General features: G+C 44.1%; 1 protein-coding gene across 5 annotated transcripts in view; it reads right to left on the bottom strand.

The window, feature by feature from the left end:
- Positions 1–13,022, bottom strand: part of Arhgap44 (Rho GTPase activating protein 44) — a 160,068-nt gene that overhangs the window by 57,407 nt on the left and 89,639 nt on the right. For all 5 annotated transcript variants that reach the window (XM_051180384.1, XM_051180388.1, XM_051180386.1 and 2 more), the window contains exons 4-6: positions 9,926–10,002; positions 3,320–3,431; positions 769–845 (exon numbers count right to left, since the gene is read on the bottom strand). In XM_051180384.1, the coding sequence (XP_051036341.1) occupies positions 769–845; positions 3,320–3,431; positions 9,926–10,002 (266 nt within the window). The remainder of the gene's footprint in view (positions 1–768; positions 846–3,319; positions 3,432–9,925; positions 10,003–13,022) is intronic.

Here is a 13,022-nt window from a genome sequence, read left to right as displayed (position 1 = left end):
CATGCACCATTTTCCTGTACCTCAAATACAGCACCAAGAGCCTGTGCGCTCTCTCACTCTCTCTCTCTCTCTCTCTCTCTCTCTCTCTCTCTCTCTCTCTCTCTCTCTCTGTGTGTGTGTGTGTGTGTGTGTGTGTGCTTACATGGTTTGCCCCACATCTTTGCATCTCTGCCTCCTTCCGGTTGTGTGAGATGCAGACCAAGTAACAGCTACTCAATACGCACTCTTCCATTTTCCCCGCCTGGTGTTGAGGCCCCATCCTCCATCTTTCTTTTCCAAAATTACCCAGTGTGATTTTTCTTAAATGTTATGACTGCCTAAAACTGTCCTCTTGCCCAGGGTCTGCCTTCATTGTCTAGGCAGGGAAGCCATGAGGGTTCCATGAGGGATAGGGAACTCATTTCTGATCATTGCTGTTACCTCCAGTGCCCGCTACACAGAGGGTATTAAAAAACAAGAAAGAAAAAAAAAAAAAAAAACTTAAGGCTGGGTGTGGTGGCGCACGCCTTTAATCCCTGCACTCAGGAGGCAAAGGCAGGTGGATCTCTATGAGTTTCAGGCCAGCCTGCACTACAGAGTGAGTTCCAGGACAGCCAGGGCTATACTAAGAAACCCTGTCTTAAGAGAGAGAGAGAGAGAGAGAGAGAGAGAGAGAGAGAGAGAGACTTAATGAATAAGAAGAACCCTCCCCCACAAAATTCTGCCCCCACCCCCAAATATCACAGTCCTGCCAAAAAAGTCATGAAGGAGGTGTTGAAGAATCTCTACCTGGTTCGTGAAGAATCCATGTCCAGCACCAGCTTTGCCAAATGTTTCCTTTGCTTTTGAATATTTGGAATTTCCACCTGTGGTTCCAGAAGAGGAGAGATACAGTCAAACTCAAGGTCAAGATTAAGGCTTGAAAAGCTAAGCTCCCAAAGAGTACTTGAAGGAGTACCACTGACAGCCTCCTGAAAGGTTACTACAGGTCTCCTGGTTCTTGTTTTCAAAGCAAAGCATTTTACCCTCTGTCACTGCCTTGGCTCTAGTCATCACCAAACAGGAATTGTCTTTGATATGTACAACTTGATGTCAGGCTACTGAATTTATCATGTATAGCTACTCACTCCCTCCCCAGACATTCTCTCTCTCTCTCTCTCTCTCTCTCTCTCTCTCTGTGTGTGTGTGTGTGTGTGTGTGTGTGAGTGAGTGTGTGTGTGTGTGTGTGAAAGTCCATTTGCGGTTCACTGTCACTGGAATTTCAAGGATGCAACCCAGTGCAGTCAGCCCCTCCCCCACACTACCCACTGCATGTATCTTGCATTGCATGGGACTTTGTATCCTTGACCAACAGCAGAAGAAATGCTCCTGATCTGCACCTGGTCCCTCTTCCTGGAACACCCAGCCGGACCCTCATCTCCTAGGTCCATCTCTGGCTTGTGTGTATTCCTGCTAGCCTAAGGATGACTACACACCTGCCCTTAGCCAAATCAGAAACAAACACATAACATAAAAAAGCAGATCGGATTCTTTCTGTGTCAGCCTCCACAAGAGCCAAGTGCAGGAGGAAGGACAGACATACTACTATTAGGCACTAGCAGACCTGACGCAAATAAACAGCTGAGCACAGAGAAGCCCTGGCCTTAGCAGACCTGAGATGCTAAGGGATACAACTAGGATATACAGTTTATATTTATAGAAACAACAGAGTCAGGCTGGCATATTTCTAGAAGTAAAGTAAGATTTCACACAGTCAGCAGTGAATAACCTAGTCTCCGTGGAGTTCTCTGCAAGGACTGCTTCCATATTGGTTGTATGTGGATGCTCCTTTTATATTTTTCTTTCTAAAAATGACTTCCTTGAAAATTCCATTCCAGTGCAGGATTTTGGTTCCAGGCCCAGCAAAAGTAGGGCAGGATGTGAGAATTAAAAAGGAAAACTGGCTATGGATTGAACTAAAATCATCTTGGGGATGTGGTTTTTCTTTTTCTTTTCTTTCTCTCTCTCTCTCTTTTTTTCCCCCCTCTCTTTCACTAGGGGGAAATGTGAGGAAAACATGGTGCTCTGTGAGGCACTTTCCACCTACTCAGCTAAGCAAGGCTGAGGTTGTGCCGGTGCACAGACTCCAACAGCAAGGAGATCTTCAGAACTGCAGAGCCTTGACCAGGGTTGGGGAGTCAGCACTACTCAAGTCTCAGCAAGAGGCCTAGGCTTTGATCCTGAGTCCCCCAAATTCTGGGGTTGTTTCGGGCTTTGGCCAGAGCCCCAGCCACCTTATGAGCAACAAATGCCTCTCATGAATGTTCTTGGCTAGGGGAAGATAGGAATGAGGGCAGTGGTCAATTGATTCCATCCAAAGTGTGGGCTCACAGCCTCACTACACAAATGTTGAAGTTCCTTATCCATTTACTATTTGATCACCTTTAGGTATTTAAGTAATTATTTATCCATACCACTGACTCAGAAAGTATAAGAAAAGACAAGAACACACTGAAGGTGATCTAGAGATGAAACCAGACATGGACTGGGCAATATTATAAAGCTTCTAAAACTTCCAGTCATGTGGGATGATATAATTTTACATTTAAGTGAGCAGAAATTAACTAGAGTTAACTCTGAGTCACCCAAGATGCACTAATAACCACATTCCATGTGCATCATGGCTGAAGAAGGCTAGGGGCTATGACTGACAGATACAGAAAGTTCCACCATTGTTGGGATCTCCCACATGGAGCACGTGTTAGGTTTTATATGGCCAGTGAAAAGCAATTGAGGGACCCAGTGAGAGGCCCATAGAGATCCCAGCCACTTCCTGTCACACTTGATAGAGCTGCACAAGGTGGGAACTAGGAAAACTGTCTCATGGACATTCGGACAGCTTTTCAATGAAATGGTTTAATTCAGTGTCTTGTACAGATCCAGAAAAGGACATCAACCACAGGAGCCCTTACAGAGGCTCTTGCACCAGTTTCCCAGACTCCTCAGGAGGGAGCTGCCATTCGTGCCACTAGTTACTGAAGACTGGAGATGGGCAGGGGAGGGGACGTGGGGAAGGGACAGGGTGATGGAAGTTGGGACTTGGGTTAGTGATGGAGGTGATGCTGCTGTCTTTGTATGTTTATCCATCAGAAGGTGATGGAAGAAGTCGATGAGGGAGGGAAGGAAGCAGCAAGAAGCTGAACGCTCCACCATACTTGGAAGTCTTGGCAATGGTGTGGTCATGATGCTTCCTGATGGAATACAAGGTCAGAGATTCGGGAGGCGGGAGAGAGGGAAGCCGTAGGGGGCTGGACGTAGAAAGTATTTTCTACCCCAGACCCAACCACACTCAGCATCTCACCTCTGCCAGCAGGAACAGGGGCTCAATCACATCCCTCTCCACTTGCAGCTCAAAGTGTATCAGCTCCTGAGCTAGCTTGTCTTCCGTCTCTCCACAGAGCTTCAGCATCTTCCTGCAAACAAGGGAGAAAGGCATCCTGAATATCCTGGCCCACCACACTGCACGGAGTCACATTCCATCACTCCTGGCTAGGTACATGTCCCCAAGTCAGTGTCAACAAGCTGGTTGGTTTCTATGGCTACCAGTGACCAAGCTGTTCCCATTGTCTCTATATCTGAAGTTATCACCTATTCCAAACAGTGCTGTGTGCCATGGGCAACAGGGATACATGGGAACTATTAGAAATGTGGGGAAAACAGACTCCCACAAGCCAAATCCAGCAGCATATGGATTTAATTGCTTCTCTCCCTCTCCTCCAGGATCCCTGGAGAGACAGGGTAAGATGGATCCACTAATGCACTACTCCTTCAGATAAATACCCAAATCTCAATTCTAATGGGGCCTCGTGGGGAGAAAATACTTACTCCTAAGCCATGAAAAGTTAATTAGTGTGCAACAAGTACTTAGGCCATTATCCCATGGAAAAAGCCAGAAAGTCACCCCACAAGTTGATCAATACTGACCAAATGACAGATGACATAACAAAGAGAAAGTTAACCCATTCTCTGAGAAAAGAGATTGTTTTTCAGAGACATTAGCTTTCCCTAAATGGCTTTCTTCATTACACAGTACCATGTTAATTGAAACTTGGTAAGTGTTAAATGTTAATGAAGGTATAAGCAGACACAATTTATTCTCAGCTGATAGAATGCTCTCTCTGTTCTAATGTGCTCATGTATAACATGATGCTACCACTTGGTTAAAAATGTTTCCACTGTTGGCTTTATATTCAACTTAATTTGTACAAATTGCTTCCCCCATAGTGTAGGGATTGAAGCCAGGGACTTAGACTTGCCCAGCAAGAACTCTACCACTGTAATGGAGAGATGGCTCAGAGGTTGAGAGCACTGACTGCTCTTTCAGAGGACCCAGGTTCAATACCCAGCACCCACATGACAGCTCACAACTGTCTGTAATTCCAGTTCCAAGGAATCCAATACTCTTACATACATGCAGGGAAAACACCAATGCATATAAAATAAAATAAGAAAACATTAAAATAAAAAAGAATTCTACTACTAAGCTTCCTCAGCTGGACCCACTTTTCACATGTAAGTATTTTTTAGGACTTGTCCTGTGTTTGCTTATACAAAATTCATCATTTTGCCATTGTTATGCATAGTTTTTTGAATATGTCTACCTCCATGTTTTAAGCTTTTCCATGATCACAAGTTTTTCTGTAACAATGTGGTATAAACATATTTAACACACATTTTCATAGATACTCATGCATGTGTAGGTTTTTTTTTTCTTTTGTATGTTTGAGAGTTTCTACTGCTCCATGTCCCTGATAACTCTCAGCATGAAAGTCTTGGTAAGTCTCATTCAGGCCCTCCAAGACCCTTGGTCTGTGAAGTATTCTTGGCTACTTCTGAACTGGGATTTAGTTATTTCATTTTATTGACAAGTCTTTACATAGTCATGCATCTGTAAGGAAATGACATATGGGTTCTAATTCATTTCCTATCACCTACTATAAATGCCAACATCAAGCTTGTTGTTTTACCTTTGCACTTTTTAAATGGTGTGTTTTCTGGTACTTTCCTTCATATTATGCTACTTTTTGATTTTTAAACATTAAGCATTAGTTGTTGACCCCTAACTATGGAAAAATCATCATTTAATTTATACTTACATTTTCTTACTCTCTACTTATTTAAATTAATAAATGTCAAGTGCTTATATTTTGACTATATATTACAGGCATTCCTGTACATTTCTATCCAAAAATCCAAACTATTTGTTTCTGTTCATGGCATATGTGCATTGCCAGTGGAGGCCAGAAGAGGGCATCAGATTCCCAGGAACCAGAGTTACAGACAGTTGTTAGCTGCCATATAGATGCTGGGAATTAAGCCCAGATCCTCGGGTGGCAGGGAGTGGGGTGGGCAGCTAATGCTCTTAACCACTAACCCATCTCTACATCTGCCAAATCCAAACTTTTACAAATTTGAGTTTTTGAAACATTTCAAAAACTTAAGAGTTTTGTGTTAAAGACACTTAACCTGGTAATGGCTATGCAACTATTTTAAAACCATGAAAATTCCAAACTGTACAAACTGGTCTCAAGCATTTGAGAGAGGGGCTACTCCATCCACACTGGAGTTAAGCTGTACCATTAGTATCTGTGAGCACAGGGTTCTGCCACTCGTTCGGTTTCCCTAAAGTGAACCATAGTCCAGTTTGCTTGCTTTCTGTGTGCTGTGACTGAGCCCCAAATGCCAGTCACTTTCCTAAGGCTCAGGGCACTAACACTTGATGTATGAGCTAGGCCTTCTTGAACACATTTCCCCTGAACACGTGCTAGCCTAGAGTGGCCTCTTTTTGTCCCTAGGACATAGCTATCTTCTTGGAATCTCCATCCAGTGTTTCCGAGGTTGGCCATGGCTCTGCCCTGTGCCTTTGACCCACATCCACCTCTTTTTTGTTCACCCTCCTTGGAAAGGAGGTCATGTTTGACAGCCAAAGTCCTCACATCCCCTGGCCTGGGCCTCGGGTACAGCACTGAGAAGTGCCTCTTTCCAGTTTCCAAGGCTGTTTTACTCACTAGCTTCCTTCCTTGTTGCTTTGGTCCCAGGGGAGCATCACCATTCTGATTCTTTGTGATAGCATAATCCTTATTTCTAGAAGCTTGTGTAGTCTTCTGGCACCACTGTGCAGGATCCCAAACCTCAGGCTCAGATGAATAAATTTTCCACTGTTCTAGGAGCTCAGCAGGCCCTTTCAGTTAGGAACTCAAACCCTACTTCCATCTGGAAATGCTTTCAAATCATTCTTTTTATTACCATTATAACCCCTTCCTCTCTTTCTCAAAATCCCTGCTACTCAAGCATGAATTCTGGAACTGTTCCTCTAATTTTCCAAGTTTGTCTCTCTGCCATGTCTTTGTCTTCAAGCTTGATTTTCTGGATGATTTCCCCCAAATCATCTTTGACTGAGAATTTTGCATCTTCAGTCATTTGTTTTCACTTCTTCCAATTTGCTTTTGATTTCTGAATGTTCCTGCCTGGTAAACATCCTGTACCAAACCAATAATATCCTTTGGATTTCATAGCTGTGCTGCCTTCTACCAGTTGAAAACATAGCCAACGGTTCATCTAAAATCTTTCCTCCCCACCCCATCTCTAGTTCTTTCAGAGCGTATTTCTCTCTTGGATTGATGGGGCTTAGACTTCCCTTGGATGCTTGGGGTACATCTGGTGTCTGCTTCTGCTTAAGGGCAGGGAGGGCAAGCTCGGAGCCTGAGGGGGTGGCAAGGTAGCTGGGAGCGGTGTGAAGAAGGGTCTAGCTGAGCCGTGGTTGCTTTCCTGCCCTACCACACTCACAGGCTTAGGTCCTTCCTTAGGGGCCTGACCCTCAGTTTCTCCAGGAAAGACACTTCTTTCTACTTTCTTCCCGGGAGGGGTAAAGCTCAGGCCCCCACAGGCTGAGGAGTGTCACATCTGTTACGGCCAGGCACCCCCGAAACCCCTCTCTAGTGACTGCTAAACCTTGCTGAGCCCAGAGTTCAGCATTTGAAAGGTGCTTCTGTTACCCCCCCCCCCCCCATGGAAAGCTGTATTGAGTGTGGCTGAGGGGAAAATATCCTACAGGTGTGGACTGTGCAAGCTTTGAACTCCCTGGGTACCTGAAAGACTTGTAATCCCCATTCATTTAAAATCCATTCCTCCTCAAGGACCCATGATTGCAGAAACCCCGGTGCCATCGTTCTGAGCATAAGAGACTTCTTTGCTGTACATTATGCCAGACCTTGGTGCACCCAACTGCTGGTGCGGGGGTCATTGCACTGGCATCTGCCCAATACATTCCTTGGTTGTTACTGTTGTTTGTATAATGCTGAGGATCAAGCCACGTACTTCATGTATGGTAAGCAAGTGTGCCATGCTGAGCCTCATTCAGCCTGTTCTTGGTTATCTCTATGCCTGGAAGCTCACACAATTATGGCACTGATGTCTTTTCCTTGCTTTTGACAACATTGTGGGTTTATAGCTTTAAGGAAGACAAAAATGCCTGTGTTCTAGCTTTAGTGGATTCTAGAAGGAAGACTGATGACTCCCTGTGGTGTCACTGTATTTCTCTAAATGTGTAGAGTGTGTTCACATGCCTACAGTGTTCCCTGTTTTAAAGTTTGCTCTATTCCATTCCCATTTATGATGATTGGGAACACTGCAGTAAGGCCTTACATGAAGGAACTGAAGAAGGGTTTCTTCTGACTTAAGGTTGTAAGAGGTACAGTCCATCATGGTGGGGAAGGCAGGCAGCTGGCAGCTCTCTGGCAGAAACAGCACAAGTAACTACTTGCTCGTATCTCAGCACAGCCAGGAAAGAGACCAGACAAGAGCAGTGTGGGCTATAAACCTCAAGGCCCTCGAAGGAGAGCACCTCATTGTTTTAGCTAGGTCCTGCCTCCCAAAGGTTCACAAATCCACACCCACCAGCTGGGGACCAAGTGTGCAAATATATGAGCCTGCATGGGACATTGTCTAGTCAAACCACAGCATCTTCACCCACAATGCCTCTGTGCATAGTGTCCAATTTTAGTTCCTTGTTTTTCCTTCTATTCATTTCTTCTCTTCCTACTAGTTTCTACTGTCCTCCAGCTCATATCAAGCCTTCTGCCTCGGTCTCCTGAGTGCAGAGATCACAGGTTTAAGCCACCACACCAGGCTTCCTAGTCTCTTTTCTTGTCTAACACACATACACTGACTATAAATCTATAGGTAATATTTCTCACTTTCCTTTGAAATGATACATGATCTGAAAACGGTGTTCTATCCTGTTTTGATTGTCTAACATTGGAGTTTACCAGGCTATTACCCTCCAAAATAATTATTCTTACACTGTTGCTTTTTACATTTAATGCTTGTATTTTGTTTACACTGAAAAGATAGTAGAATAAGCCACCCAAATCATGCCACTTTGGCATAAGGATTATTTTGAGGTGAGGGTAAAATAAATAAATAGAAGTGGGATTCCCCCCAACACACATGAATGTAAGAAATGGATTTACAAACATGATCCTCTTCCCTTCTACCTGGAAGAGTAGAAACTAATCACCAAACACCTCCAGACCCCAAGTCAGAGTCACAGGATCCCACACTGCAGTCTTTGCCAACTGGTCCTGCCTTCTGTCAGCTCCCCTTATCCTTCCCTTCCCACAATCTGCCACCCAAGACACTCCTCTCCCTTTGTCTTGTCATTGCTTCTCAAACTGTTACTCTTTTGTCAAGATGCTGCACAAACCCACGTTCTATCACCAGGTTACTCATCACTCAACTACCCCAAGTGCATGCCTTACGCATGCTGAGAAGTATCTGCTCTCCTGGTGAGCTGTCAGCTGCTAACCTTATTTGCGAGGCACCCAGAAAGGCTAAAGGGAAAATAAATCTTTTCCTCCCTTACAACACAATAACTTCAGGTTCTTCCATGCTGTGCACACCTCACAACTTTCCTCTGGACATAGCCCATTTCACAGAGATCCTCTTGCCTCTGCCTCCCGAGTGCTGGGATTAAAGGCATGTGCCACCACTACCTGCCTCCTCCTTATTCTTAGACAATGACTTCATTCAGTGTAACATCCCAGTTTTGTTGAATTCTCACTGGGCACCTGAGCACACCCTCCACCATCCCCTGGCATTTATTTGGCTCGTGATGGTTTGTTATCAGCTTAAAGACCTGTTAGAGGTGATCACCTATTTCCCCTGGCTGACTTTAAATCACAAATGCCCTTCTACATATCTTCATTTCACAGACAAGTTTGTCTTCCTAGCTACAGGTGAAAATCATCAACTACAAACTTCCCTAGTTTGTTTTTGTCTTTGGGAATCCCCTCTAGATCGATGCAGCGGGAGCAGTCCCCATTGCTTCACAGCATAAAGGCTCACAGCTTTGGTCTGTATGCCATCGCCATCGTGTTGTTTCCAAGTTCATCAACTCTCCATTGGTGTATAAGCTCTACTTTAGCTCAAATTTTTACGAGTAGCATACTTTCAGTTTTAAAGGGTTTGGTTTTGTTTGTTGTTTTATTCAATTTTGCCCATATGATCTAATTTCCTTTGTCAAGGACTCTGTCTTTGGTTAATTACACAATTTCACTCTAGTTAACTATTTAGCACTTTCTTACGTGATGTCCTGTTATTCTTGCTCCTAAGAGTGCTGAAATGGCTGCTGAGTGAGAGACTTGCCCTGCTGGGAATCCTGTAAATACCGACTAGTGATGGAGGTCTCCTGTGCTCCACTTAAGCCTGGGGATCTCACTGACCTTCGCCAGACTTAAGCACCTTCCCCACAGGGACTTGCCTAATGTCACAGGCATTTTGCCTGTGAGTTTTGATTTTTGTGGTAACAGCTTCTCCTTTCCCACCTGGAACTCAGGTGACACTGGTGCTCCATGATGAGTCTTAGACACAGATGGAGGATTTGCACACACACACGGTATCACCTTACCCAAGAAGTGTGTCGTCACCCAGGATCGCAGACCCCTCCATCAAGCACTGAGCCAGTGTCGTCAAAGGCAACTTTTTCTGGAAAGTAAACAAAATACCGTACTGAAAACTTTTGGTCTATGTCCTCAGAACGGACAAATTCAAATGTTTGAAAAGACATATTAAAATAGCTATAAAGCATCTGACTTCAAAACATATTTAATCCCCAAGTTTTCATACTTAAGAGATGTCAGACTTAAGAGATTGAAAAAAAATGTGGGAAATTAATCAATGTGCTACTTTGGAAAATGGAAGTCAGATAACAAAAAGGGAAAAAGAAAGGCTACTCCATAATCATGTTTACAAGGTTTGAGCAATGCATTCATTTCCCAAACACTCTTTTCTTGAAAAGTCTACCCACACTACCTTTTAAACAAGACATAGCCTACTCAACAGAGAAAAGTGTTCACGTACGATTACAGTGCACAGCAAAGCCAGTGAGCTCATGAAAAGGCAATCCAGATCATTAGTAACTAAGGAAACCCAATCAGTCATGCAAACAATGAGCTGCCACTCACACACACCCACAAGGATGGCTCTATTTAATGTTCAATTTAAATAGAAAATAAACATTGCTTTAGCACGCAAAGAAGGGCATTCTTATAGTTTTGGTTGTGAGCCTAGCCTTTAACTGCTAAGCCATCTCTCCAGCTCTAGAGGGGCATTCTTGTTGGAAATTTAAAAGGACCTTCACTGTGGCAAAGTTCAGTAATAGCTTCAAGACTACCCAAAGCTACCATTCTACTTTGGGGTACATGCCCCTATAAGGTACAAAAAAGTATCTGAAAAAATACATGTTCAACAGTGTGACTGCAGCCTCCCAATAACAACCAGATGGCAGAAACAACTCAAACACCCATGAGCTAAGAGAATGTTGTCTATCCGTGTGAAGGGGCATCCCTCAGTCTTCACCAGATGCCACAATGGTGCCCAGTTTCCTGCGCACCTTTCTATTCAAATTCTAAGCATATCTTAGCTTGCTCTTTCTGTGTGTGTCCATTTTTACTCACAAATGTTAGCATATGCTATGGTTGACTGTGAAATGTCCCGCACTGGTTCAAGTGTGTGAACAGTTGGTCCCAGGTGGCGGAACTGTTCTGGGAAACTGTGGAATCTTTTGGTCATGGGATGGCGGATGTCAGGTGGTCACACTCTACCTGGGATACACATTTGATAGAGGGCAGCCCTAGTTCCAGCCCAAACTCTCTGCATCCTGATCCTGACATGTGAACAAACCTTGCCTTCTCCCCACAGTGGACCACTGTCCCCTAAAACCATGAGCCAAAACACTCATCTTCCCTCTGGTAGTTTCTGTTGCATAGTTTGTCACAGCGACAAGACTAGTAAGCAGAAGTGTCAATCTTCACTCTGGATCTTGCCCTCCTGCTTATGTACAGGTGTCTTTCATACCACTTCCTATTAACACACCTAGAGCTGGCTCCTTTTAAAAACTAGGTGGATCACTGAATGAATGACAATGTACTCACACATGTTCCTCTGGGAAAGAGATGGAGATGAATCTGAGGGTTTGGATTCCAAGGTCAGGAAGAAGGGGGGGGTGGTGGGTGTTCTTTTCTGTCCCATTTGCCTGCTCCCAAATAACCACATGGACACATATTATTAATTATGAAATCCCTAGTGATTGCTTAGGCTTGCTTTTAGCTAGCTCTTATAACTTAAATTAACCCATTTCTATCAATCTGTGTGCTGTTCTATGACTCATGGCTTGCTACCTCTCCTCCTGCACATCCTGCTTCCTCTGTGTCTCGTGGTATGTCCTTGTGACTCTGCACTTCTTCCCAGCATCCTCTCTGCCCCCCCACCCCCAAACCTGCCTAGCTATTGGTCATTCAGCTTTTTATTAAACCAATCGGAGTGACAAATCTTCACAGTGTACAAAAAGATTATTTCACAACAGGAGGGGTAATTTTTAAAAAAACATGTTTTTATTCATATGGATGTTTTAGGAATCAAGAAATCAGAAGGCAGCCATCAGGGGCAAAGAAAGAAGTAAATGAGGTGGTACCTTCACATGGGGGGGGATGGGAAAGGCCATTCTCAAGGCAGCAGGTGGGAAGGAAGCTAGTAGGCATAGGCGGTAACCCCAATAGGCTATAGTTCACTTCTGCTTCTAAGGGAATTCCCTGAGGCCAGGGTAGACACCCCACATAAATAGGTTCTGTAGCCACTTCATATCTACCACCATCCATCACCCAGATTTTAGCTGCTTTCTCCTACTCTCTGCCCACCACCATCTCATATACAAGGACCCCCAACTGCTAAACTTGTTCCCCTCTGTTACCAAGGATCCTGATGTAGCAGATTTCAAGCCAACCTGCGGTTTTCGGGGACAAAGATAAGCTATTAAAATGAACTTATTCCCAGCACTGGAGTTCACGTAAAAAACTTAAGAATAAGACCAGAAAAGACAGAACGTCCCCAGGTTTAGACGGATCAATCTGTCATGTCTGAAGTGACTGTTCTTTCTAAAATTATCCTGGGCTTAAGAAGCATGGTTTGTAAAATGGCTCAGGTATAAAATCTTCCTCTTTTTTTTTTTTTTTTTTGTTGTTGTTTTTGTTTTTGTTTGTTGTTTTTCGAGACAGGGTTTCTTTGTGTATCTCTGGCTGTCCTGGCACTCACTCTGTAGATCAGGCTGGCCTTGAACTCTCAGAGATCCACTTACCTCTGCCTCCCATGTGTGCTGGGATTAAAGGCATGTGCCACCACCACCAGGTGTTAAAATCTCCTTCTTACATACTCTGTTCCGCACACATATCTCTTATTCATATTCTCTCAAGTGAGTTGGAAAGCTGCTTTCCACTACCCTCCAGTTGTCGGTCGACAAAGCAGCCTGTGTGATTTTATCCCCTAAAGGCCAAGGCATCTTGCTCCAACCATAGTAGTATTAAGCACAGTACAGTCACTTACAAGCACTATATCATTAAACTCACAAATAACCCCACAGGGTAAGAAATCATTGCTATCACCACTTTCCAAATGAGGGAGCCAAGGTTTATGAAGTCAATCACTCACTCAAGGTCAGGCAGAATGAAGAA

This window comes from Phodopus roborovskii, unplaced genomic scaffold, assembly GCF_943737965.1.
Source record: "Phodopus roborovskii unplaced genomic scaffold, PHOROB, whole genome shotgun sequence".
Taxonomy (NCBI): Eukaryota; Metazoa; Chordata; class Mammalia; order Rodentia; family Cricetidae; genus Phodopus; species Phodopus roborovskii.
Note: the sequence above shows the minus strand (reverse complement) of the source record. Positions and strands in the feature narration are given on the sequence as shown.